The 25113-nt window shown below is 46.6% G+C and overlaps 1 protein-coding gene and 1 pseudogene across 1 annotated transcript in view; one reads left to right on the top strand and one right to left on the bottom strand.

The window, feature by feature from the left end:
• Positions 1-11856, top strand: part of LOC120065187 (rho guanine nucleotide exchange factor 25-like) — a 44477-nt gene extending 32621 nt beyond the window's left edge. The window contains exons 4-16 of the mRNA XM_039015974.1: positions 2546-2673; positions 3052-3118; positions 3351-3454; positions 3825-3894; positions 4904-4993; positions 5461-5553; positions 6111-6161; positions 6386-6463; positions 6719-6910; positions 7010-7190; positions 8036-8238; positions 8449-8580; positions 10592-11856. Of these exons, the coding sequence (XP_038871902.1) occupies positions 2546-2673; positions 3052-3118; positions 3351-3454; positions 3825-3894; positions 4904-4993; positions 5461-5553; positions 6111-6161; positions 6386-6463; positions 6719-6910; positions 7010-7190; positions 8036-8238; positions 8449-8580; positions 10592-10708 (1506 nt within the window). The 3' untranslated portion in view covers positions 10709-11856. The remainder of the gene's footprint in view (positions 1-2545; positions 2674-3051; positions 3119-3350; positions 3455-3824; positions 3895-4903; positions 4994-5460; positions 5554-6110; positions 6162-6385; positions 6464-6718; positions 6911-7009; positions 7191-8035; positions 8239-8448; positions 8581-10591) is intronic.
• Positions 11857-13756: 1900 nt separating this feature from the next.
• LOC120064739 lies at positions 13757-17617 on the bottom strand (annotated as a pseudogene).
• Between the last annotated feature and the right edge of the window lie 7496 nt (positions 17618-25113).

Here is a 25113-nt window from a genome sequence, read left to right as displayed (position 1 = left end):
TCGGTGGCGGCTAGTAGGACGGTGACGACGACCGCCGAGCACCGCCCGAACAGGCAGGGGAGCCAACTTCGGCGGAAGTCGTGACACACACGCTCTCGCCCTCAAACAATCAGGAAAAAAACTCACCACTTTAAATCTAAAGAACCTTTAAGAAAGCCCTGCGCAGTGGGATCAATCCTGTGGGATTTTCCAGGCTGCATCTGGAAGTGATCAAGCAGCGAGGCAGCAGATCAGCCCCGGACAGCCTAATGCGTCCACAGACTCACTGGGGAGCTGAAAACAGGGTCAGGGCTGGAGGGGTGGGTGGAGGGGGGTTAGTAGAGTAGAGGTCCGGGGAAGACTAAGACGTGGGTGTAAGAGAAAGAGCTACAGGGATGCTGGATATAACATGGTTAGGGAGCAGAGGTAGGGGTAGAGAGGGGTTGAGGGAGACGTGGCTAATGGGGGATAGAAGAGAAACCAGGGGAGGCTGTCAAGGGGAGGGAATAGGGAGGTAGAGGGGGACTGGAGGTCAGAACAGGGTGTATTGGGTGAGTCTAGGTCAGGCTTAGAGAGACTGGAGAATTCACGGAAAGGGGGGGGGGGGCTTGAGGAAGTGCTAGGGGGAATGGCCAGGCTGGAAATGTTCTCACTCCCTCCCCCCTCCTAACTCTTACTGAAACTCCAGCGTTTACACCTCATGACACATTCTAACCACTGAAACTCTCCATGAGGGTCAATAAATATGTAAATCTTTAGGACTCTTATCACAGCTCTGCCGTTGCCTTTACCTCCCCGGTCAGAAGAGATGACCCTGAGCTGAGCTGCCATGAATAGGCTACCTCACTAGGTCCATCAGGAGCTCTGCCATGCCTTTAACATAGCTTAGGTACTGGTGAATAGACCTACTGTCTGTGGGCTGCCTGGCGGTGGTAACATTAGGATATGAGGAAGCATGAGTCAGAAGCGCTATGGCTATCATGGACATCAGCACCCATTTGTGTGTGTGTGTGTGTGGCGATTCAGGATCTTGTCATGATTGGCGGCTTTGTTGAGCCTAACCAGGCCTGGATTGGTCACTCAGGAGGTGAAAGTGATGGAAGGATAACTTAACCCAGCATTAAAAACAGGTCATAGAGAGGGAACGTGAGAGAGGAAGTAGGGGGACAAGACAAGGCCAGGAGAGAGAGAGAGAGAGAACTGATCCATAAATTGACTGAATGGGAGTGTTAGTGTAGTAGAGAGAGGGGTTGAGCGGTGGTGCAGATAAATACAGGGGTGGCTGAAGTCTTAGAAGAGAAGATGATTCTTATTCCTATTCAGAGATTAGGCTGTATTTGAGGTGAAGACTTATTTATTCTTTGAAATATTACTCTCTTGCTATTTCAGCCTGCTATCACCTAGGCAAGAAAGAGAGAAAGGAAAAGAGATGGAAAAGTGCTTATTGCTATCAGAGTACAGGGGATGTGGACTAAGTGTCACGGCAGGCAGTTTTTTTCAGAGGGGATAAGTAGTGAGGAGTCTCCCTCCTAGAACAACCCAAACAGTGCTAGAGTTGTCCTGAGGAGAATCCCTCCTGGAACAGCCCACAGGGTGCTAGCCTTGTCCTGGGTAGTCTCCCTCCTGGAACAGCCAACAGGGTGCTGGCCTTGTCCTGGGTAGTCTCTCTCTTGGAACAGCCAACAGGGTGCTGGCCTTGTCCTGGGTAGTCTCCCTCCTGGAACAGCCAACAGGGTGCTGGCCTTGTCCTGGGTAGTCTCCCTCTTGGAACAGCCAACAGGGTGCTGGCCTTGTCCTGGGTAGTCTCTCTCTTGGAACAGCCAACAGGGTGCTGGCCTTGTCCTGAGGAGAATCCCTCCTGGAACAGCCCACAGGGTGCTAGCCTTGTCCTGGGTAGTCTCCCTCTTGGAACAGCCAACAGGGTGCTGGCCTTGTCCTGGGTAGTCTCCCTCTTGGAACAGCCAACAGGGTGCTGGCCTTGTCCTGGGTAGTCTCTCTCTTGGAACAGCCAACAGGGTGCTGGCCTTGTCCTGGGTAGTCTCTCTCTTGGAACAGCCAACAGGGTGCTGGCCTTGTCCTGGGTAGTCTCCCTCTTGGAACAGCCAACAGGGTGCTGGCCTTGTCCTGGGTAGTCTCTCTCTTGGAACAGCCAACAGGGTGCTGGCCTTGTCCTGGGTAGTCTCTCTCTTGGAACAGCCAACAGGGTGCTGGCCTTGTCCTGGGTAGTCTCTCTCTTGGAACAGCCAACAGGGTGCTGGCCTTGTCCTGGGTAGTCTCTCTCTTGGAACAGCCAACAGGGTGCTGGCCTTGTCCTGGGTAGTCTCCCTCTTGGAACAGCCAACAGGGTGCTGGCCTGGCCATGTCCTGAGGAGTCTCCCTACTTCCTCCCTCTACTTCCCATGGACGTCTGCTTCCTGGATTAGGAGCTACCAGCCATAGGTCCAATTCATGAACTGTCTGTCAGGCCTGGACTCTATGCTCTCTCTGTATAGCAGACATATGCTTACAGTCAACAGACATGGAGTGGATACATGTATGAGCTCACCTCTCCACCCTCTTCTTTCAGAACCATCATTATTCTACTATTCTCCCAGGAGAAGAAGATGGCTCCTCCCTGATTGATGACTCGACCAGCCAATGGTCAGCCACCATGGACAGTGAGGAGGACAGGAGGAGTGCCTTAGAGAAGAGCATGTAGGTGGTTGTGACCTCCACGTGAACCCACAATGTGTCCAGTCTTATGGTCCCTATCCCATTAATGGACTGTCAGTTTTCCACCACAGTATAATGCAGCATCTAAGTGCTCCTGGTGCTGCAGTCATTACGTCCCTGGTAGTGTCCCAAATGGCAGCCTGTTCCCTAAGGGTCCTGGTCAAAAGTAGTGTACTATACAGGGAAAATGGTGCCAGTTGGGATGTAATTGTGTATGCTGTGTCCTGATGAGAGCTAACGGTGTGATGGTAGTGCTGGCTCCACTCTGGGAGAATCCCATCCCTCACTGTGATGAGAGAAGACAATGTTTAATGGCTGCCCTCTATTACTACAGCCAACTCATCTCTCTCTCTCTCTCAGATATGTGCTGACAGAGCTGATAGAGACAGAGAAGTTGTATGTGGACGACCTGGGCCTCATAGTAGAGGTGTGTGACAAATCGATCATGTGACATTTTTTATGCTGACCCCCTATCAGTTATTTTGTGATATAAAGTACAGTACACCTAAAGTCTCCTTTTTTTGTTGTTATGCCATAGAAGTTATTATGCTATTGTCTCAACCATATTACACAATGATGACTATAGCCAGATGCCCTCCTGTGAAGTAGCAGTATTTCCTGTCCTGAGGTAGGGTGTGTGTGTCTTCTACTCTGCCCAGGGCTACATGGCCAGCATGGCCAGTCAGGGGATCCCAGAGGACATGAAGGGCAAAGACAAGATAGTGTTCGGGAACATCCACCAGATCTATGACTGGCATAAAGAGTAGGTCTCACGCTCTTGGCTAAACGTGTGTGTGTGTGTGTGTGAATGTGAATACTGAGCGCTGTTTATGTGAAGAGCGTGTGTGGAGTGTGTGTGAGAGCTCACTGAGACTGGAGCATGTTCATCAGCACGTATGATATAAGTCTGATGCTCTCACACTGAATCCACATGGCTGTGAGATATTTCCTGTGTGTGTGTGTGGTCTCGGGAAAACCTGTCGGATCTGTTTCTCTCGCTCCTTCTGTGTTTATCTGTTTCCATGTGTATAGTTGTGTGTGTGTGTATCTGTGTGTCTCTTCCCCTCTGTCTGTGTGTGTGTAGACGAGTGTATATTGGTGTTCAACCCTCCCCTCTGCACTGTGTGTCATAGCTATCTCCTGGGGGAGCTGGAGAAGTGTGTGTCTGAGCCCGACAGACTGGCCCAACTCTTCATCAAGCATGTGAGTCTGTGTGTGTGCATATGTGTGTTTGTGTGTGTATGTGCAAATGAGTGTGTGTTTGCATAAGTGTAACTCTTTGTTTGCGGACAGACCATGACAACCTAGCCCCTTACATGGTCTTTGATTCTGTTTTCTTGTATTTGGAATGAAGTTCCAGGGTGTCCCTCTGTGTGTCTGGTAAGAAGTCCTGATCTCTTCAGAGTACTGACTGTTTACTGTCCCTGTCTCTGGCTCACTGCCATCCAGATGTGTCTTGATCGTTCAGGCTGCCTGGAGGAGAGGAGAGGCGAAAGCCAGTAGAATAATAATAAGTGCAGGCATAATTATCCTACAGGGCTTTGTACTGTGCTACGGTCAGCTAACAGGTCCAGTTACAAAGAGCCATTGTTCAAACGCCAGGCTGTTTGTGAAACTGCAGAACCAAATGAGCCATAATGACAGATAAATGACATTCAATGCAAATAAACAGCTGTGTTTGTACTTAGTGCACACACAAACGTGCTCGCACACATGCACACACAAACAGCTGGGTTTGTGTGTGAAGGTCAGGATCTCACAGAAAAAATGAGGCCGAGTGAGAAGAGTAGGACCATGGCAGGAAATAGTCCATGCACACATACTTAAATTATTTTCTATAGACACACGCACACTCTCTCTCTCCCTCTCTCTCTTACTTCCCTGTCTCTCTCCCCTCTCTCTCCCTTCATTAGTCCAGCAAGTTTAATTAAGCAAGAGTGAATTAAACGATTCTTCCCAAGCTGCCGGAACCATTTAATAAGGCAAAGTTCCTGCTCTTATTTAACATATTTCAAAAGGGCCTGGAGGGGAAGGAGAACTGAGTCAAACTTAGAGGAATAAGAGGGCATCCATAATGGGGGAGACACTTAGCCTACACACCAACACACACACACAGACCTGCTCACACTAGCTCTCTCACACACAGGGACCACAGGCGCCACCATCTGGTATAGCTCTCTCATCATCTCTGTGTTTGTTTTTGGACCTCTAGGAGCGGCGTCTCCACATGTACGTAGTGTACTGTCAGAACAAGCCCAAGTCAGAGCACATTGTCTCAGAGTATATCGAGACCTACTTCGAGGTGAGTGACTCTTCACAGTACAACTACAAGGATAGTTTAAGAGCAGTTGAATCCCACTCAGGCATCATTCTAGCCTAATTCTTCTTATTTCTCTAACTCTGGTTTGGGTTGTTTGTATCTTAAGTGCTAATTCTGTGTCTGTTTATGACTGACTCAAACCTGCCCTTAGTTCTGTATGTCTTCCCACTGGGCAGAGACGTCAGTTCAACGTCTAATTTTGATTTACATTTGGATTGAGTTGTCAACTAACTTGAATTCAATGTGAATTCAACCAAAAAAATAATTTTTCTGAAAATCCAATCAGTTTTCCATGTTGATTCAACATCACATACATTTTTTTGTTGTTGAAATGGCATTGAAACAACGTTAATTCAATCAATATTTGTTCAGTGGGTTCTGTGACTGACCCAAAGCTGCCCTTAGTTATGTGTGTGTCCTATGAGGAGCTAACCTGTCTGGTTCTGTAGGAGCTGAGGCAGCAGCTGGGCCACAGACTACAACTCAACGACCTGCTCATCAAACCAGTACAGAGGATCATGAAATACCAACTACTGCTCAAGGTGTGTGTGTGTGTGTGTGTGTGTGTGTGTGTGTGTGTGTGTGTGTGTGTGTGTGTGTGTGTGTGTGTGTGTGTGTGTGTGTGTGTGTGTGTGTGTGTGTGTGTTTGCGTGCGCATCTGCATGTGTACTTGTCTAAACGCGTCCGCCTGTGTGCGTATACGTGTGTGTTTGAAATCCCTCTGGAATATGGAAAATAACTGGTATAATTAGCATGATGTCATCTAGCCCTAGCTGATTTGAGTCATCGTGTAATGGAGCTGTATTGAATGACTTGTCACTGGAAGAGATGGAGAGAAAGAAAGGCAGGAAGAAAGACAAATTGTGAGTGACTGGAGAATAAGCAGCCTGCCCACCAGCATTGTGGGAGCTTTTACTGTGATTTAGAGATGAATGTTGAAAGCTTTTGTCCCAAGAGTCCCAAGTCCTCTTATCAGCTCCCTAATCTCACAGTGGATAATATGTCACTCTTACATGAAACACAAGATACAGTACAGTCTCATTTTGTTCAGAAATCACTCCGAAACATTCAGTAACTATTCTCTGATTGGCTCCCTCAGGACTTCCTGAAGTACTACACCAAAGCAGGAAGGGATACCTCAGAGCTGGAGGTGAGAGTTCTCCCAAAACCATGGTACAAACAGTCATGGTCAAAACATTTCCAATACTTACTTGTGATATTACTGTGAACTGCACACACACACACAGAGTTCTCTCTCATGTACACAGCTCTGTTGGAGAACGAGAAAAAAATACTGTTTTAAGTTGCAAACCATAATTGTCTATCCCACACCATCTCGTTCTCTCTCCACCCCTCCTCTTCTCTCACCCACAGAGAGCGGTGGAGGTGATGTGTTTCGTGCCCAAGCGCTGTAATGATATGATGAATGTGGGCAGGCTGCAGGGCTTTGAGGTGAGATAGACACCAGACGCTGTTCTCCATGTGATGTTGTGTTTTCTAGTACAGTTGGCAAGCATGTATGAGATTACTGAAAACAGGTGGAAACCATTTTGATTACATTACTTGTCAAACAAAAACATTATACATGATGAGTACAAAAAAGTATGTAAATGTATTCACTCCCTACTGTAAGTCGCTCTGGAAAAGTGTGTCTGCTAAATGACTCAAATGAGTGTTTTTCTTTCTATCTTATGGGGTCTCTCTCAGGGGAAGATCACAGCCCAGGGGAAGCTGCTCCAGCAGGACACCTTTACAGTCAGTGAGCAGGACAGCAGCTTCCTGTCCCGCGCCAAGGAGAGGCGTGTCTTCCTGTTTGAACAGCTGGTCATTATCAGTGAGCCAATCGACAGGAAAAAGGGCTTCTCTCTGCCAGGGTACACCTTTAAAAACAGCATCAAGGTGAGAATGACAGTACTGTGTGTGTTTGTGCGCGTGTTTGTGTGCGTGTGTGTGTGCGTGTGCGTGTGCGTGTGACCCTTGTCTCTCTCTCTACTGCAGCTCAGTTGTCTGGGTGTGGAGGACCACTGTGAGGAGGACCCATGTCGTCTGGTCCTGACGTCCCGCGGGCCCGATGGGAGCGTGACGCGCTTCATCCTACAGGCATCGTCCTCTGAGACGCGGAGTGCCTGGGCCAACGACGTGGTCCAGATCCTGGAGACACAGAGGAACTTCCTCAACGGTACTGCTGCTGACAGCTGGACCCAGGGCCATATACATCATGTGTTCCAAATGACATCCTATTCCCTATTTAGTGTACTACTTTTTTCTCTGATGTTTACACACACAAGTATACAAAACATTTCCATGACAGACTGACCAGGTGAATCCAGTTGAAAGCTAACACCCCTTATTGATGTCACTTGTTAAATCCACTTCAATGAGTGTAGATGAAGGGGAAGAGACGGGTTAAAGAAGGATTTTAAGCCTTCTTAAACAAGCGAGACATGGATTGTGTATGTGTGCCATTCAGAGTGAATGGGCAAGAAAAACGATTGAAGTGCCTTTGAACGGGGTATGGTAGTAGGTGCCAGGCGCACTGGTTTGAGTGTCAAGAACTGCAACGCTGCTTAGTTTTTCACACTCAACAGTTTCCCGTGTGTATCAATAATGGTCAACCACCCAAAGGACATCAAGCAAACTTGACACAACTGTGGAAAGCATTGGAGTCAACACAGGCCAGCATCCATGTGGAACCCCTTAAGTCCATGCCCCGATGAATTGAGGTTGTTCTGAGGGCAAAAGTGGGTGCAGCTCAATATTAGGAAGGTGTTCCTAATGTTTTATACACTCAGTGTATGTTTGAAAATATGATGAAACATTTCAGGATATTTTTAAGCTGTGTTTATTAAGTATTTGCAATAGGGGAGCAACACTATCAATTGATTGATTCTGCCGTATGGATAAATTTATTGATGCTCAATAAACAAATAAATAGTACCATTTGTTAAGTGTCAACTGCATGATTGTGTCTCACTTCTCCCTACAACTAACCTCCTGTCTTCCCCCATCTCCTGTGGTCCATAGCTCTCCAGTCTCCTATAGAGTACCAGCGCAGGGAGTCCAACAGCCTGGGACGAGCCATGAGGGCACCCGTGGCAACGACCTCTGACCTGCGACCCCACTCCTCGGCCTCCATTGACCGCCACCGGCTACCTTACCTGCACTCCTACAACACCTCTCTGCCCTCCCTGCACCTGCCCAGCCAGAGACCCACTGCAGACACACAGGTAGGCACTAATAAAAAACCCTCTGCATCCCAAATGGCACCCTATTCCCTACATAGTAGGGAACCGGAGCCCTATTGAATAGGGTGCCATTTGGGACGCTGTCCACAGAAAGTGAAGATACAATAGTGTTAGTAGCTACTGGTACGAATATATTTAATCTAATTATTTCTCTCCCTCTCTGTACATCTTTCTCTTATTACCCCCTCTTAGTCCCCACTGTACCTTAGCCCTGCAACACCCCGTCCCTATCACCTCCCTATGAAGCACACCTTGTCCCAAGAGGCCAGGCACTGCCAGGGGGTGTCCAACGGCCTGTGCCCCCCTACCCAGCACAGCTTACAGGTATTCAACCACACTGCAGAGAAATGCATTAAGAACCCACTGACTCCAACAGTCGCAGTATAGCAGTGATATAGTATCTTGCAGGTTCTGATAAGTCACAACTGCTATCCACATTGACAAATCCTTTTTTGAGAGCGACCACACATTTCTACAGAAATATAATCAAAGCATGATTTACAGTACGGGAAAGTCTGAGTTAACTTAGGCCTCAGTGCCATTTGGGCTCCTGAGTGGCGCAGCAGTCTAAGCCACTGCATCTCAGTGTTAGAGGTGTCATTAAAAACCCTGGTTCGATTCCAGGTTGTATCACAAGTGGCTGTGATTGGGAGTCCCATAGGGCAGCGCACAATTGGCCCAGTGTTGCTGGGGTAGGCCGTCATTGTAAATAAGAATTTGTTCTTAACTGACTTGCCTAGTTAAATAAAATAAAAAAATTGGCCGGATCTGTCATTAACCTCCCATAAACTCTCATCACTACAGATCAGTGACTAGTTTAGTTTATAAATAGCTCTTCTACGGTTAGGATGAGGGGAATAACTATGAACTCAGCTCTTTCCCAGGTTCTTTACTGTTTTATCATATTATTCCCCTGGCCATTGGCCCGGGGTGTCGTGGTTGCCAGTGCTAGAGGGAAATGACTGGGCCAGTCCTATCCTCTGTCCGAATGGAGATATCCTGTTGTTGTTCCCAGCTGGGGTTACACTACTAACTGCACCCTGGCTGGCTGTCATATTGATCTGTGGTCAGTTCCTAGAAATACTATAGAAACCATAAAGATAGCTGTCAAGTCCCACTGATCCGAAGTCAGAATACTCTGAGGATGACTTCATCTTCAGCAGACAATCTGATCCCTAGTCAGTTTTGGATAGGCTCAGGGGTTAAAAACATTCCTTTGTCCCAATGTTCTCCAGTCAGTTCCCAGGGATAACTAGCCCAGTGCCCTGACTGGTGGTTTATCTTATTTAGCCAGACTCTCCATTAAAAGGAGGAAATGGGTTTGATTTCAGGGCTCTTATCAGAGAGGCTTGTCATGCATGTTTCCACACTTCATTTAGTTCCTCCTCTCTCTCTGGTAGATGCAGACAGGGGGATAGGGTACTTTAGTGTAGTCCTGTCAGTGGGTTGAGGAGGGCTATTTCAAACTGTTCTTTGTGTTTGGAAAGAGATGTATGCTACAATAGATATAGAGAAGGTGAGAGGACTGATAGCATTGTGTGAAGGCTGAGTGAGTTCAAACTGTTTGGTCACCCTCTCTTCCTGTCTCCATCCAGGCTTGATGTAAGGATAGGAACTTGCTTTATAACCATTCAACATACAATCACCTTTGTCTTTCCTCTTTGCAAGGCTAGGTAGGGTTTCAATTTATCTGTGTGTGTTTGTGTCTCTCCATCTCTTTCTCTCTGAGATTAAGAGCTCAGCTCACTGTGGGGATATGCAGGTGGTCCAGGAAACAAAGGAACTCTGAATCCACTAGAAATAATTTAACCTTAAAGTATATTCCAATAACTTCCTTAACCCCCTCAGCGACAGTAAGGAAGGTATTGCCAGGGCACAAGTCAACATTTACCAACTTCCTCCTATACACAATATACAGGCCTCCGTGTAACAGATTTTTTTATTGAACCTTTATTGAACTAGGTAAATCAGTTAAGAACTAATTCTTATTTACAATGACGGCCTGCCCCGGCCAAACCCAGATGACGCTGGGCCAATTGTGCACCGCCCTATGGGACTCCCAATCACAGCCGGACGTGATGCAGCCTGGATACGAACCAGGGACTGCAGTGACAGCTCTTGCACTGCGATACAGTGCCTTAGACCGCTGCACCACTCGGGAGCAGATACAGAGTTTCAATCGGAATATGACTCAGAGACTGCACAGCTGTACAAACGGAATATGTAATAAAGGCTTTGATATAAAAGTTGACATATTAGGCCTCTTGCCCCAGGTATGACTCCACTATGTGTATGTAACTGAACACGCTGCCTCTGTCTACTCCGGTCTTCTCAGGGTGGTACTGACTGTTACCATGGAGCCATGCCGGGGGAGGGAGGGGCTTACGCATCGCATCGCTCAGGCAACCTGGATCAGCTAACTGAACTCTCTCTGCATGAGCATGAGTGCTGATAACCTTTGACTTTACAGCCTGAAAGAAGGGGTGTAGGGTGAAGTTGCCCCTAGACGCTGATCTTAGGTCAGTTTAGAATTTTCTCCAGGTTAGGTTTGGGGGATGCGGAAGCTGATCCTAGATCTGTACCTAGTGTAACCTTCACTCCAGAGCGAATGAGGGGCAGGCTGATAGAGCCCTGGTTAACCTGGCTCCACTTAGGACAGGCAGAGGCCTGGGGCGGGGTTACTTCACAGTTTCACTATCACAACTCTTGTGATTACCCTAATAACATTATGATTACTATGGTATCTCTAGCTTCTAATTAGGATTTTTTTGTTGGTATTTCTGTCATCATATTACATTTTCTACTATTTTGAAACCTGTACTTACTGTTGTGATGCGAGAAGTGAAGCAGAAATGCAGCCCTCTGGTGTTTCTGTGAGAGAAAAGGAAAAGTAACCAATGGACTCAGTGTGTTTGTGTGTGCATGTTGGTATGTGTGTGACTGGTGGAATGCATCTGCGTTGCAACGGTTGCTATTCACACTGCAAACCATTTCTACAGTACAGTACAACTCATATGGTGACATTCTTAACGCCATTTGTTTTCGTATAGAAATAGACATTTGGGAACAACCACTTAAGTCGCCAGCCCTTTCATGTTGCTTTTTCTTGAACACGGGGACCATATTACCATTATGCTACTGCTAAGTGTGACAGATTTTATCACAACACGGGAAGTAAAACAGCAGTGGGGAGGTAATGCCATATCTATTCTGTCCCTCTTCCTAAATAACTATCCTCCTATTCTGAATTCATCCTCACCACCATTTCATAAAGTAGCCTTTGGGTCAAGAGTGTTGACATTGTGGGCCGGAGATATATTTGAGCTTGATTGTGGGACTGAATTTGTCCAGGGCTTGAGCAGTCATGATTGTCTACTCTATCCATTATTTCTGTGTTGCTCGGTATGCATACTTTCCCCTTCATTTAAGGGGCCACTTTAACCCTGCCATTGTTCCAACGTTATCTGAAGAAAACACACAAACTCATACAAAGCCCACTCCAAACTCTGAAGGAGAGAGAGGAAAAGGGAACACAGAGAGGGCGTGCTCATCTGTCAGTGTCATCATGAATGTAAATAATCTGCTGTGGGATCATATCAATAAAAAACATTTATGAAACACTGTGCTGCTGTTTCTCCCCCCATCATACTTCTGGTCTTGGTCATGTTATAAGACTGCCAAAAAGGAACTGATTGTGAGATGACTTGAATATCCTGGAAATTCCCAGAATGACCATTTCCTTCACGTAGCCAACACTAACCGTTGCCTTTGAGATGAATACTTCCACCACACAAGAACAATACAAAAGTCAACAATAGCACCACTAAGAGTAATTCAATTTATCCAGTAAAAAACTAAACAATAACGTTCCACATCCATTGGTGATTTGCTTAGCGTCCATGCGGTTCATCTTGCCTACCTAACAGGCTTTGGGAGGGTATTGGAAAAATACTACAGGTATTTAACTTCCTCAAATGGTGAGTTGAGGGACAACTTTAAATGCTCAAAATAGGGCACTTGGTGATAGCTGGCTACCTGATAGAAGATGCTCACGCACATGTTCAAATATATTGCCAACAGTAATTGACAAAAGTTGACAAAATGGCTAAACAATCATTTGAGTTATCATTACTTGTCATGTTGTAGAAGTGATTGGAGACAGGCGTAGGAATACGTAATAGGGAGTTTCAATACTCCACCCAAAAATACAACATGCTATGAAAAGGCACGGGGACGAATCCCAAAACAAACACATATACAAAAACACAGGGATGTATCCCAAACAAAAGAGCAGGTACAACCTCTAATAAATACACGGGATGAGACCCGTAATAACAATGCACAGGACGAGACCCGTAATAACGAGTACACAAAACACGCAGGGCCAAAGCCGAAACAAAGTACAGGTACTCAAAAGACCAACGGACCTGGGAACAATAACCGAACAAAACAATGGTGAACAGAGGGCACATATATACAATTGCTAATCAGGGGGAATGGGAACCAGGTGTGCATAATGAAACAGTTCAGTGACGCCTAGAGTCTGGTGACGTAGACCTCAGAAGCTGGTGCACGGAATGACCAGCAGTACCGGGGGAATCCGTGACATTACTGAAAGTGTTCCGTCTTTTATTGTTTTATTTGAATGAAACCAAGCTCAAACAGTTTGTTTTACTCAAACATAGTTTTGATTATTTCTGATTTTATACTCATGTAATGTAGATCAGTGTTAATTGAATCACACTATTATTTTGGCTTTCTGACAACCAAATTACAATTAACGTCAGTTATCCTGTGCATCATGCTAAATTGACTAATATATCTAATTAATTTACAATACATTGTATTATATCAATACAAATGTCCCAAAAATACACACTTAAGAAATAAGCCCAATAAACCACTACTTTTTACTTATCCAAAAGAGAATTTGGTCCTTCCTCTAAGGATGAATTAGTACAATACATTCTAGTGTGGTGTTATTGAAAACCATAACACCGCATTCAGATATTCTCTACTGGCTGACTGAATAAAAATAGCCATTGTAAACAGCATTAGAGCATTATTTCCAAAATTATTTGTATTGTGACTTCCTCCCTGATGTTTTTGGTCACTCTCTGAGACCAGTTATCTCCATTAGAGGTCCATGAGAAAGGAATATTCAACCACCACAACTCTTCTGCTTTTATTGCCAATCTCCACACAGGCAGTCATGCTGAACAGAACATGATCTGAAGATCACAGGCCTCCTGCTGGCGGAGTGGACAATGCTGGCTACAATGACCATGACAAACATGTTGTTATGACAATGGTTTGATGTTGTAAAGGTTTGTGTGTTTGTAAGAAGTCTCTTTCTCCAGAGAAAGGCCATTGGTCTGCCCTTGACTCTGTCTCCACCCTTCTGTCTTTCTGCTCTTTCTGAGGGTCTCATGGCCTGAACTCCACACACATAGAGACAGGAGCTGGGGTTCTCAATAAAACACACCACACTGACCGCGAGTCACTTGGCTTTTGGTATTTTCTCTACTCCTTCTTGATGTTCCTGGCTGGTCCTCTGGTGCCACCCTGTGGCTATGGAGCCTCCTGTTGGGGGCCCTGGCTGTCGTGGCCCCTCCCCCTTGGTGCACCCAGAGGAGGCCTGGCAGTTGGGGCACTTGCAGCACCTGCAGCAGCATGTGGAGGCCAGCAGCCACTTGGAGGAGCCTTGGAGGTGGGCTGCAATCTGAGGCTGGTTCCCCAACACCAGCTGTCTGCCCAGGGCAAAGGGGTGAGAGTGGTGATGGTGGGTCTGGCCATGAGGTTGCTGATGAACCACTGCTGACCTTCCTCTGTATGCCGACCAGGGTGGTGGGGGTGTCTTGCTGTGGAACCTTGGAGGAAGTTAGGAAAGTTCTCCCCCATACCATTGTGCTGGGGGTGGAAGTATGGAGTATGAGAGCTAACCTGGACCTGAGGAGCGAGCATCTTCACTGGGGGGAGCTCAAAGGTGTAGGCAGCCGGGGTGGAGGAGGGCTCAGCAGGAGTGGTGAGAGGCAGCTCATGGAGGTGGTGGTGCTGGTGGGGATGGGGGTGAAGGTCCAGTCCGCTCTGGACGTGTCCAGGAAAATGTAGTTTTGGCACTGTCAGAGTTGCCACCTGTTGGACCCCTAGACTGGAGCTCTGGGCCACTTCACTGCCCAATAGCTGGAGCATCCCAGTCATGGAACTCATGGTCCCTTCGTAGGATGAGTGTGGCCATTCCTGCCCCAGTCCACTGCCCCCCAGCCGGGCTTGGCCACAGGGTCTGGCCAGGAAGGAGGAGAGGGGATGGGGCCCGTTCTCAGGAGAGGAGCTGGGTGTGCGGTCCTATGGGGTATAGAGAGAATGGATGTTAGACATGCTGTACACTATTGAATTGGTTTTTCCTGAGCAAAAACCACATACAAAATCAAGATATTATAGTGATAACACAGAATTTAGACCTTCTTTCTAATGTGATAATATAGAGAAACTATAGAACAGTGGTGACCTTTTATTGTGGACTTCAACATCTCTATTTCTAAAATATATGTTATAATTTTATTGATGTAGTCAATGTATTTAATTAACTAAAATAGAGTAAAGAATTTTAAAAAAGACACCTCATAACGTGTTTTATATTGTTGTGAAGAAATAAAAGTGGATAAAAAAAAATGGATTGTAGAAATTAGTAATTCAAAAATACGTGCTCCGACGGTATCCCTTCTGCATCATTGTCTTCACTGATTGCCTCGTACGCTATGACTGGATATCCTTTGAAGTGTGCCGAGAACCAATCGACACATTCTTGGCAGCATCTTGTTTTGGAGAGATTTCACAGTACAGATAAAGTAAGAACCGTCTGTGTGTGTGTGTCAATGAGAGGGTTAGATTAATCTCGCCGGCTGCCTCCCGGGCTTGAGCCAAGCGCCCTGTTAAAAGCCCACGGAGAAGTCGGCTCAAAACAAAAGTTACGTAATTAAGCACATGTAGTAGCATAATTAGTAGGATTCTGTGTTTTCTCATCCAAAGGTGATTGGTTTTGATATTAGGCCTAAACGCTTTATCTTCCTTGCCAATTATTTTTTGGGGGAAAAATTATAACATTTATTTTATGGAAAAGAGCTGGGCGATGCACCATGCTGCCCTGTTGACTAAACGTTCGATTACTATTTGATTTGAGAATGGCGCTCATTTCTCCCGATTACTTGACCGGCCTTTGCCTGGTCCCCTGCAGCTCAGCATAATCGAATCCGCCCAGTGAGTGACAGAGAGAGAGAAAGAGAGGAGGGGCGAGGGACATAGACATTTACTATATGGTTAACCTGAATAATTTACCCTTACAAAACAATATTGCAGTTTTGAAACTGCAGTAAAAGTGCAGTAACTGCAGTACACGGTGGTATTTTGGATGCAGTAATTGCAGAATAACTGCAGCGTACTGCAGTTATACTGCCCACTAACTGCAGTTACACTGCAAAATTACTACAGTAAAAAAAACAGTGTTATTTTGGATGCAGTATTTGCAGCATATAGTATATAGGCTACAGTAGGCTATATGAACATCTGAGGCCTCCTGAGGGGGACTATGATAGATTCTTAGTGATGTGTACACCAAGGAACTTAAACCTCTCAACCTGCTCCACTATAGCCCAGTCGATGTGAATGGGGGTGTGCGTTTCCTTCGTTTCCTGCAGTCCACGATCAGCTCCTTTGTCTTGCTGATGTTGAGGGAGAGGTTGTTGTTCTGGCACCACAAAGCCAGGTCTCTGACCTCCTCCCTATAGGCTGTCTCATTGTCGTCGGTGATCAGGCCTACCAGCGTTGTGTCATCAGCAAACTTAATGATTGTGTTGGAGTCGTGCACAGCCAAACAATCGTGGGTGAACAGGGGAAACAGGAGGGGACTAAGCACAGATGCCTGAGGGGCTGCCGTGTTGAGGGTCACCGTGGCGAATGTGCTGTTGCCTACCCTTAGCACCTGGGGTCAGGAAGTCTATGATCCAGTTGCAGAGGGAGGTGTCCAGTCCCAGGGTCCTTCACTTAGTGATGAGCTTGGATGGCACTATGGTGTTGAACACAGAGCTGTAGTCAATTAACAGCATTCTCACATAGGTGTTCCTCTTGTCCAGGTGGGAAAGGGAAGTGTGGAGTGCAATCGAGATTGCGTCATCTGTGGATCTGTTGGGGTGGTATGCGAATTGGAGTGGGTCCAGTGTGTCTAGGATGATGGTGTTGATGTGAGCCATGACCAGCCTTTCAAAGCATTTCATGGCTACAGATGTGAGTGCTACAGGGCGATAGTCATTTAGACAGGTTACCTTGGCGTTCTTGGGCACAGGGACTATGGTGGTCTGCTTGAAACATGTAAGTATTACAGACTGTGTCACGGAGAGGTTGAACATTTCACTGAAGACACTTGGCAGCTGGTCAGCGCATGCTCTGAGTATGCGTCCTGGTAATGCGTCTGCCTTGTGAATGTTAACCTGTTTAAAGGTCTTATTCACGTCGGCTACAGAAAGCGTGATCACGCAGTCATCCGGAACAGCTGATGCTGTCATGCATGGTTCAGTGTTGCTTGCCTCGAAGCGAGCATAAAAGGCATTTGGCTAGCCTGGTCGGCTTGCATCACTGGGCAACTCGTGGCTGGGTTTCCCTTTGTAATCCATGATAGTTTGCATGTCCTGCCACATCCAACGAGTGTCAGAGCCGGTGTAGTAGGATTCGATCTTAGTCCTGTATTGACGCTTTGCCTGTTTGATGGTTAATCTGAGGTCGTAGCGGGACTTCTTATAAGTGTCCGGATTAGTGTCCCACTCCTCGAATGCGGCCGCTCTAGCCTTTAGCACAGTGCGGATGTTGCCTGTAATCCATGGCTTCTGGTTGAGATATGTACGTACGGTCAGACAGCTGAGGTTGGGAGGCTATGCGTCTCCTCAATTAGAAAACTTTATGGCCAGTTGTTGGAGTTTTTGCTTGTTGTGGGATTATACAAAGAAGACACAAGTAAACACACACTCACTCACATAATTGAAAAGATAATGAAAATCATACAAATGAGCATGAGAGGGAATTGCGATTGACCAAACAAGAACAGTTTACAGAGAGATTGCGTTTCGTCTTTGGTGTTAAATCCATCCTTTCCTAAGGGAGTATTCAGAACCTCATTATGTCATAACTGCGCAGACTGAAGGGCCATTCTAAACCAGATCCGTCTGTAATGTGCCCAGCTGCTTTGGCCATCTGCACCGTCTTTAAAGACAGTCACTCATCAGGGCTTTTGTTGTTCTGCTTTTACTGGTGTCTGTGTCATAAAGCTGATTTCACACCTCTGGTGTTGCCCTGAATGGGCCACCATCACCATGATCTTGAACCTAAACCTGACCCACTCTTCCAACCACCCTTTCACCAAACTGTAGTAGACTATACCACAGAACCATGGGAAATCAGTTGATACAATGACACATGGGTCTGGGCTAATTTTCAGCAGTGACACAATTGGACTCAGAATAGTGGCTAAGAAGAATCTTTGAGACGACACCATTGTAGGAGTTCTATTGAATAGAGGAGAATGGGGAGGTTAGGTCTTTTCAAACCCTGCATGCTTTCTTCAAGCTTCCTTTCTGTATCCTTCTGCAGTGGTGGATAAGTTGTCCAATTGTCATACTTGAGTAAAAGTAAAGATACCTTGATAGAAAATGACTCAAGTAAAAGTGAAAGTCACCCAGTAAAATTCTACTTGAGTAAAAGTCTAAAAGTATTTGTTTTTAAATATACTGAAGTATCAAAAGTACATGGAATTGCTAAAATATTCTTAAGTATCAAAACTAAAAGTATAAATTATTTCAAATTCCTTATATTTGTAACGCTCGTCGTTAGGTGGAAGAGAGGAGGACCAAATCGCAGCGTGGTACGTTTCCATATTTATTGGAACACTTCATAAACACGAACAAAACAATAAACAGAATGAAACCAACGACGCTACAGACCTGAACATGTGAACCCAGTGATAACAAAGAACGCAATGAACAGGAACAATCACCCACAAACAAACAGTGAAAACAGCCTACCTAAATATGGTTCCCAATCAGAAACAACGTAAAACACCTGCCTCTGATTGAGAACCATATCAGGCCAATAATACACACCTAAACCAATGAAACACAAAACATAGAATATACCCACCCAGCTCACGTCCTGACCAACTAAACAAAGACTAAACAAAGGATATAAGGTCAGGAACGTGACAGTACCCCCCCCCCCCCCCCCCCCCCCCCAAGGTGCGGACTCCGGCCGCAAAACCTGAACCTATAGGGGAGGGTCTGGGTGGGCATCTGTCCACGGTGGCGGCTCTGGCGCTGGACGTGGCCCCCACCCCACCATAGTTAATCCCCGCTTCCGTGGCCTCCTCAGAATGGCGACCCTCCAAAATAACCCCACTGTACTGATGGGCAGCTCCGGACTGAGGGGCAGCTCCGGACTGAGGGGCAGCTCCGGACAGAGGGGCAACTCCGGACAGAGGGGCAGCTCCGGACTGAGGGGCAGCTCCGGACTGAGGGGCAGCTCCGGACAGAGGGGCAGCTCCGGACTGAGGGGCAGCTCCGGACTGAGGGGCTCTGGCAGGTCCTGGCTGACTGACAGCTCTGGCAGGTCCTGGCTGACTGACGGCTCTGGCAGGTCCTGGCTGACTGACGGCTCTGGCAGGTCCTGGCTGACTGACGGCTCTGGCAGGTCCTGGCTGACTGACGGCTCTGGCAGGTCCTGGCTGACTGGCGGCTCTGGCAGCTCCTGGCTGACTGACGGCTCTGGCAGGTCCTGACTGGCGGCAGCTCTGGCAGCTCCTGACTGGCGGGCGGCTCTGGCGGCTCCTGACTGGCGGGCGGCTCTGGCGGCTCCTGACTGACGGACGGCTCTAGCGGCTCCTGACTGACAGACGGCTCTAGCGGCTCCTGACTGACGGACGGCTCTAGCGGCTCCTGACTGACAGACGGCTCTGAAGGCTCAGGACAGACGGGCGGCTTTGAAGGCTCAGGACAGACGGGCGGCTTTGAAGGCTCAGGACAGACAGGCAGCTCAGATGGCGCTGGGCAGACGGGTAGCTCAGACGGCGCTGGGCAGACGGGCAGCGCAGGGGGCGCTGGGCAGACGGACAGCTCAGACGGCGCTGGGCAGACGGGCAGTGCAGGCGGCGCTGAGCAGACGGGCAGCGCAGGCAACGCTGGGCAGACGGGCAGCGCAGGTAGCGCTGGGTAGACAGCAGACTCTGGCCTCTGGAGACGCACAGGAGGCTTGGTGCGTGGTGCCGGAACTGGTGGTACCGGGCTGGAGACACGCACCACAGGGCGAGTGCGTGGAGGAGGAACAGGGCTCTGGAGACGCACAGGAAGCCTGGTGCATGGTGTTGGCACTGGTGGTACTGGGCTGGGGCGAGGAGGTGGCACCGGATATACCGGACCGTGAAGGCGTACAGGAGCTCTTAAGCACCGAGCCTGCCCAACCTTACCTGGTTGCATGCTCCCCGTAGCCGGGCCAGTGCGGCGAGGTGGAATAGCCCGCACTGGGCTGTGCTGGCGAACCGGGGACACCATGCGTAAGGCTGGTGCCATGTACACCGGCCCGAGGAGACGCACTGGAGACCAGATACGTTGAGCCGGCTTCATGGCACCTGGCTCGATGCCCACTCTAGCCTGGGCCGATACGTGGAGCTGGAATGTACCGCACCGGGCTAAGCACACGTACAGGAGACACCGTGCGCTTTCCGTATAACACGGCGTCTGCCCGTACTCTCGCTCTCCACGGTAAGCACGAGGAGTTGGTGCAGGTCTCCTACCTGACTTCGCCACACTCCCCTTTAGCCACCCCCCCCCAAGAAATTTTTGGGGCTGCTTCTCGGGCTTCCGTGCTAGCCGCGTACCTTCATAACGCCGGTTCCCTTTCGCAGCTGCCTCCGCTCTCCTAGCTGCCTCCACCTGTTCCCATGGAAGGCGATCCCTTCCAGCCAGGATCTCCTCCCATGTGTAGCAACCTTTTCCGTCCAACACATCCTCCCAAGTCCATTCCTCCTGACATCGCTGCTTCTGCTGCTGCTGCCCGTTACCACGCTGCTTGGTCCGGTTTTGGTGGGTGATTCTGTAACGACTCTCATCGTTGGGTGGAAGAGAGGAGGACCAAATCACAGCGTGGTACGTTTCCATATTTATTGGAACACTTCATAAACACGAACAAAACAATAAACAGAATGAAACCAATGACGCTACAGACCTGAACATGTGAACCTAGTGAAAACAAAGAACGCAATGAACAGGAACAATCACCCACAAACAAACAGTGAACACAGCCTACCTAAATATGGTTCCCAATCAGAGACAACGTAAAACACCTGTCTCTGATTGAGAACCATATCAGGCCAATAATACACACCTAAACCAATGAAACACAAAACATAGAATATACCCACCCAGCTCACGTCCTGACCAACTAAACAAAGACTAAACAAAGGAAATAAGGTCAGGAACGTGACAATATTAAGCAATCCAGACGGCCCGATGTTCTTGTTTTTTAATTTATTGATAGCCAGGGGCACACTCCAACACTCAGAAATCATTTGTGACCCTATTCAGGAAAGTAGGCGTATGTCCCAAGTCACGACTTCACAGGAGAGCTGTTTGAATGTAAAATAAATGTTTTTATCAAAATGCTTTTTTTGGCAGAAGTGCCTTCTCGAACATGTGAACTTTCATGTGCCTTGTATGCCATCTGTAAATATGAATAAAATTGTTAAATTACAAGCCTAGTTGGTTTAGCCACAGAAAAAGCGAGCAACCTTCCCGCTAGCCATGATTGACTGAGATAATGAGTGTGCTGGACATGCTGAGAGATGAGTTTGGATTGGTCTACCATATAGCCCGCGTCTGTCGATTGGAGCTGGTCAGTATGTTTAGGTAATCGTGTCGAATGCGGCTTTTAATTTTTTTTTATCGCGTAGTAAAACTGCATAAACCTAATGTCAAGTTAAAGTGTACTGTTAGCTAGCTAACGTTTTACAAAGTAAGCATGTGTGTTTAGTGAGTCCTCCAGATCAGAGGCAGTAGGGATGACCAGGGATGTTCCCTTGATAAGTGCGTGAATTGGACAATATTCCTGTCCTGCTAAGCATTCAAAATGTAAGAAGTACTTTTGGGTTTCAGGGAAAATGTATGGAGTAAAAATGATATATGATTGATACATGATTGTCTTTAGGAATGTAGTGAAGTAAAATTAAAAGTAGTCCAAAATATAAATATTAAAGTATAGTACAGATACCCCAAAACACTACTTAAGTAGTACTTTAAAGTATGTTTACTTAAGTACTTTACACCACTGTCCTTCTGTAAGATCACTAACATGTTAAATACTGCAATCTTCAAGCAAACTCAAGGATGCAGATATGAGATAATTAGGCCATTCTAGCCTGTCAACAGTTGCATCATGGAGAGGCCTGGTCGGTTTTATATTATGGGCGGAAAACATTACTCTGAATTCTATTGGAATATTTAACAGAACTACAGAGAGTGTGGCTCCATGTGTCATGCTGATTTTGTAGAGGAATCAGATTTGTTTTGGACTTAATCAAACAACTGAATAAAATGTCAAAGAAATTCTTTGATCGAATCAAATCTGTGATTTTATTAGCCTCCCTATATGCCAAACCTCTCTGATGTGCTTGGGTGATTAGTTAATTAAACATTTCTTAAAGATGATTTCATATACACATTTAATATGAATGTAAGTCATGATCTGTTATATTAAGGTTAATAAAATGTGGAAGCACCACATGTAAAATCAGGAAAAACCCCTTTCATCCAAAATCACTCTGCAAATCTTCTTTCAACAGTTTAGTAAATTATGGAAATGCTCTTTGTGAGGTCAGCATCAGAATCATAGTGAGGTAGTCTGAAGTGTATATCACTGAGTTGTATAACACATAAACCGTATAAGAACAGTATATAAGGGACAGGTGAAGACAACCTAAGGGACAGATCGACATTTACTGGGGGGAGGGGTGGTCCAAAATAGGGGAGGGTTGTGTTTTTTTTTATTGGGCACAGGGGAGGGTAGTGCATTTTTTCCCTGGTTTATGTTCGCTCTTCTGCTTGTATTTTCCCTATAAACAGTGGCTGGACTTACTTTTGATATTACCCTAATAAAGTTTAGAAACGTTTGTAGGTTTGGTACAGTATGGTGTGGCTATTTTTAAGCTTCAGCTATTGCAGGCCTATGATATGCAGGCAGTGCACACCGGTGAAAAAATGTATTAATTACCCTCCTTCTGTACGTCTATATCTGTATAGCAGACGCAGTAGCCATCTGACATAACAAATGCTATCAGTGTTGTAACATGAAAACGGCATACCTCTATCTCTCTGGGGTTAGGCATAAGTACCAGTCAAACGTTTGGACACACCTACTCATTATAAGGGGTGCGTACTGGCGGCAGGGAAGTCAGGCGCAGGAGAGCAAAAACTGGGTTTACAACGGAGCAGTTTAATACATAAAACCACTGGCATCCAGAACAAACAATCAATGGGTACAAAACCCGTCGCACACCAGATAAACGTGCACATGCACTTACAATAAACAATTCCGGACAAGGACATGGGGGGAACAGAGGGTTAAATACACAACATGTAATGAGGGAATTGAAACCAGGTGTGTGGGAAGACAAGACAAAACAAATGGAAAATGAAAAGTGGATCGATGATGGCTAGAAGACCGGCGACGCCGACCGCCACCTGAACAAGGAGAGGAACCGACTTCGGCGGAAGTCGTGACACTCATTCAAGGGTTTTTATTTATTTTTACTATTTTCTACATTGTATGAAATAACATAACAATGATATAACACATATGGAATCATGTAGTAACCAAGAAATTGTTAAACAAATACATTTATATTTTAGATTCTTCAAAGTAGCCACCCTTTGCATTGATGATAGCTTTGCACACTCTTGGCATTCTCTCATCCAGCTTCACCTGGAATGCTTTTCCAAACAGTCTTGAAGGAGTTCCTACATATGCTGAGCACTTGTTGGCTGCTTTTCCTTCCTTCACTCTGCAGTCCAACTCATCCCAAGCCATCTATATTGGATTGAGGTCAGGTGATTGTGGAGGCCAGGTCATCTGATGCAGTACTCCATCACTCTCCTTCTTGATCAAATAGCCCTTACACAGCCTGGAGGTGTGTTGGGTCATTGTCCTGTTGAAAAACAAATGATAGTCCCACTAAAATGGGATGACGTATCACTGCAGAATGCTGTGGTTGCCATGCTGGTTAAGTGTGCCTTGAATTCTAAATAAATCACACAGTGTCACCAGCATAGCACCCCCACACCATCACGCCTCCTCCTCCATCCTTCACGGTGGGAACCACACATGCAGAGATCATCCATTCACCTATTCCGCGTCTCACAAAGACACAGCGGTTGGAACCAAAAATCTAACATTTGGACTCATCAGACCAAAGGACAGATTTCCACCGGTCTAATGTCCATTGCTCGTGTTTCTTTGCCCAAGCAAGTCTCTTCTTATTATTGGTGTCCTTTAGTAGTGGTTTCTTTGCAGCAATTCGACCATGAAGGCCTGATTCACGCAGTCTTCTCTGAACAAACATGGGAGTAATGCTTCACTCTTTGATATGCCACATCAATATTGTACTCACCAATCAGCTGGCATGCTCCTTCTCCTTCTTTTGACTCATCACATACGCTGCTGCTACTGCTTATTATCTATCCTGTTGCCGAGTGACTTTACCCCTACCTACAGTATATGTACATATCAATCTCAATTACATCAATTACATGGGCTCCCGAGTGGCGTAACGGTCTAAGGCAGGGGTCTCCAATCCTGTTCCTGGAGAGCTACCCTCCTGTAGGTTTTTGCTCCAACCCCAGTTGTAACTAACCTGGTTCACCTTCTCAACCAGCTAATTTTTAGAATCAGGTGAGCTAGATTAGGGTTGGGTTGAAAACCTACAGGACGGTAGCTTTCCAGGAACAGGGTTGGAGAGCCCTGGTCTAAGGCACTGCATCTCAGTGCTAGAGGTGTCACTACAGACACTCTGGTTCGAATCCAGGCTGTATCACAACCGGCCTTGATTGAGAGTCCCATAGGGCGACGCACAATTGGCCCAACTTCGTCCGGGTTTGGCCGGTGTAGGCCGTCATTGTAAATAAGAACTTGTTCTTAACTGACTTGCCTAGTTAAATGAAGGGGAACAGTGGGTTAACTGCCTTGTTCGGGGGCAGACAACAGATTTTTACCTTGTCAGCTCGGGGATTCGATTCAGCAAACTTTCGGTTACTGGCCCAACGCTCCATATGCAGCATATGCAGCTGCTCGGCCATGGAAACCCATTTCAGTTATTGTGCTGATGTTGCTTCCAGAAGCAGTTTGGAACTCAGTAGTGAGTGTGGCAACCGAGGACAGATGATTTTTACGCGCTTCAGCACTCGGCGGTCCAGTTCTGTGAGCTTGTGTAGCCTACCACTTTGTGGCTGAGCCGTTGTTGCTACTAGACGTTTCCACTTCACGATAACAGCACTCCACCATAAGGTCTGAGCAATAAAAAAACATACCCACTTCAAAGAAAAATACAAAATGTATTAATAAAAACCTCTTTTCCAAAGCCTTTAACTGGGCACAGACGTCAATTCAACATTCATTCCACTTTGGTTCAATGTAATTTTATTGAAATGGCGTGGAAACAACGTTGATTCAACCAGTGTGTGTGCAGTGGGATGTGACCAATTTTAAGAAATGTACTGTATAGTAATAATTTGTAACAATGCACCAAAAAAATTGCATCCTGCAACCCACCTGGAC

Source organism: Salvelinus namaycush, chromosome 20, assembly GCF_016432855.1.
Source record: "Salvelinus namaycush isolate Seneca chromosome 20, SaNama_1.0, whole genome shotgun sequence".
Classification (NCBI taxonomy): Eukaryota; Metazoa; Chordata; class Actinopteri; order Salmoniformes; family Salmonidae; genus Salvelinus; species Salvelinus namaycush.
Note: the sequence above shows the minus strand (reverse complement) of the source record. Positions and strands in the feature narration are given on the sequence as shown.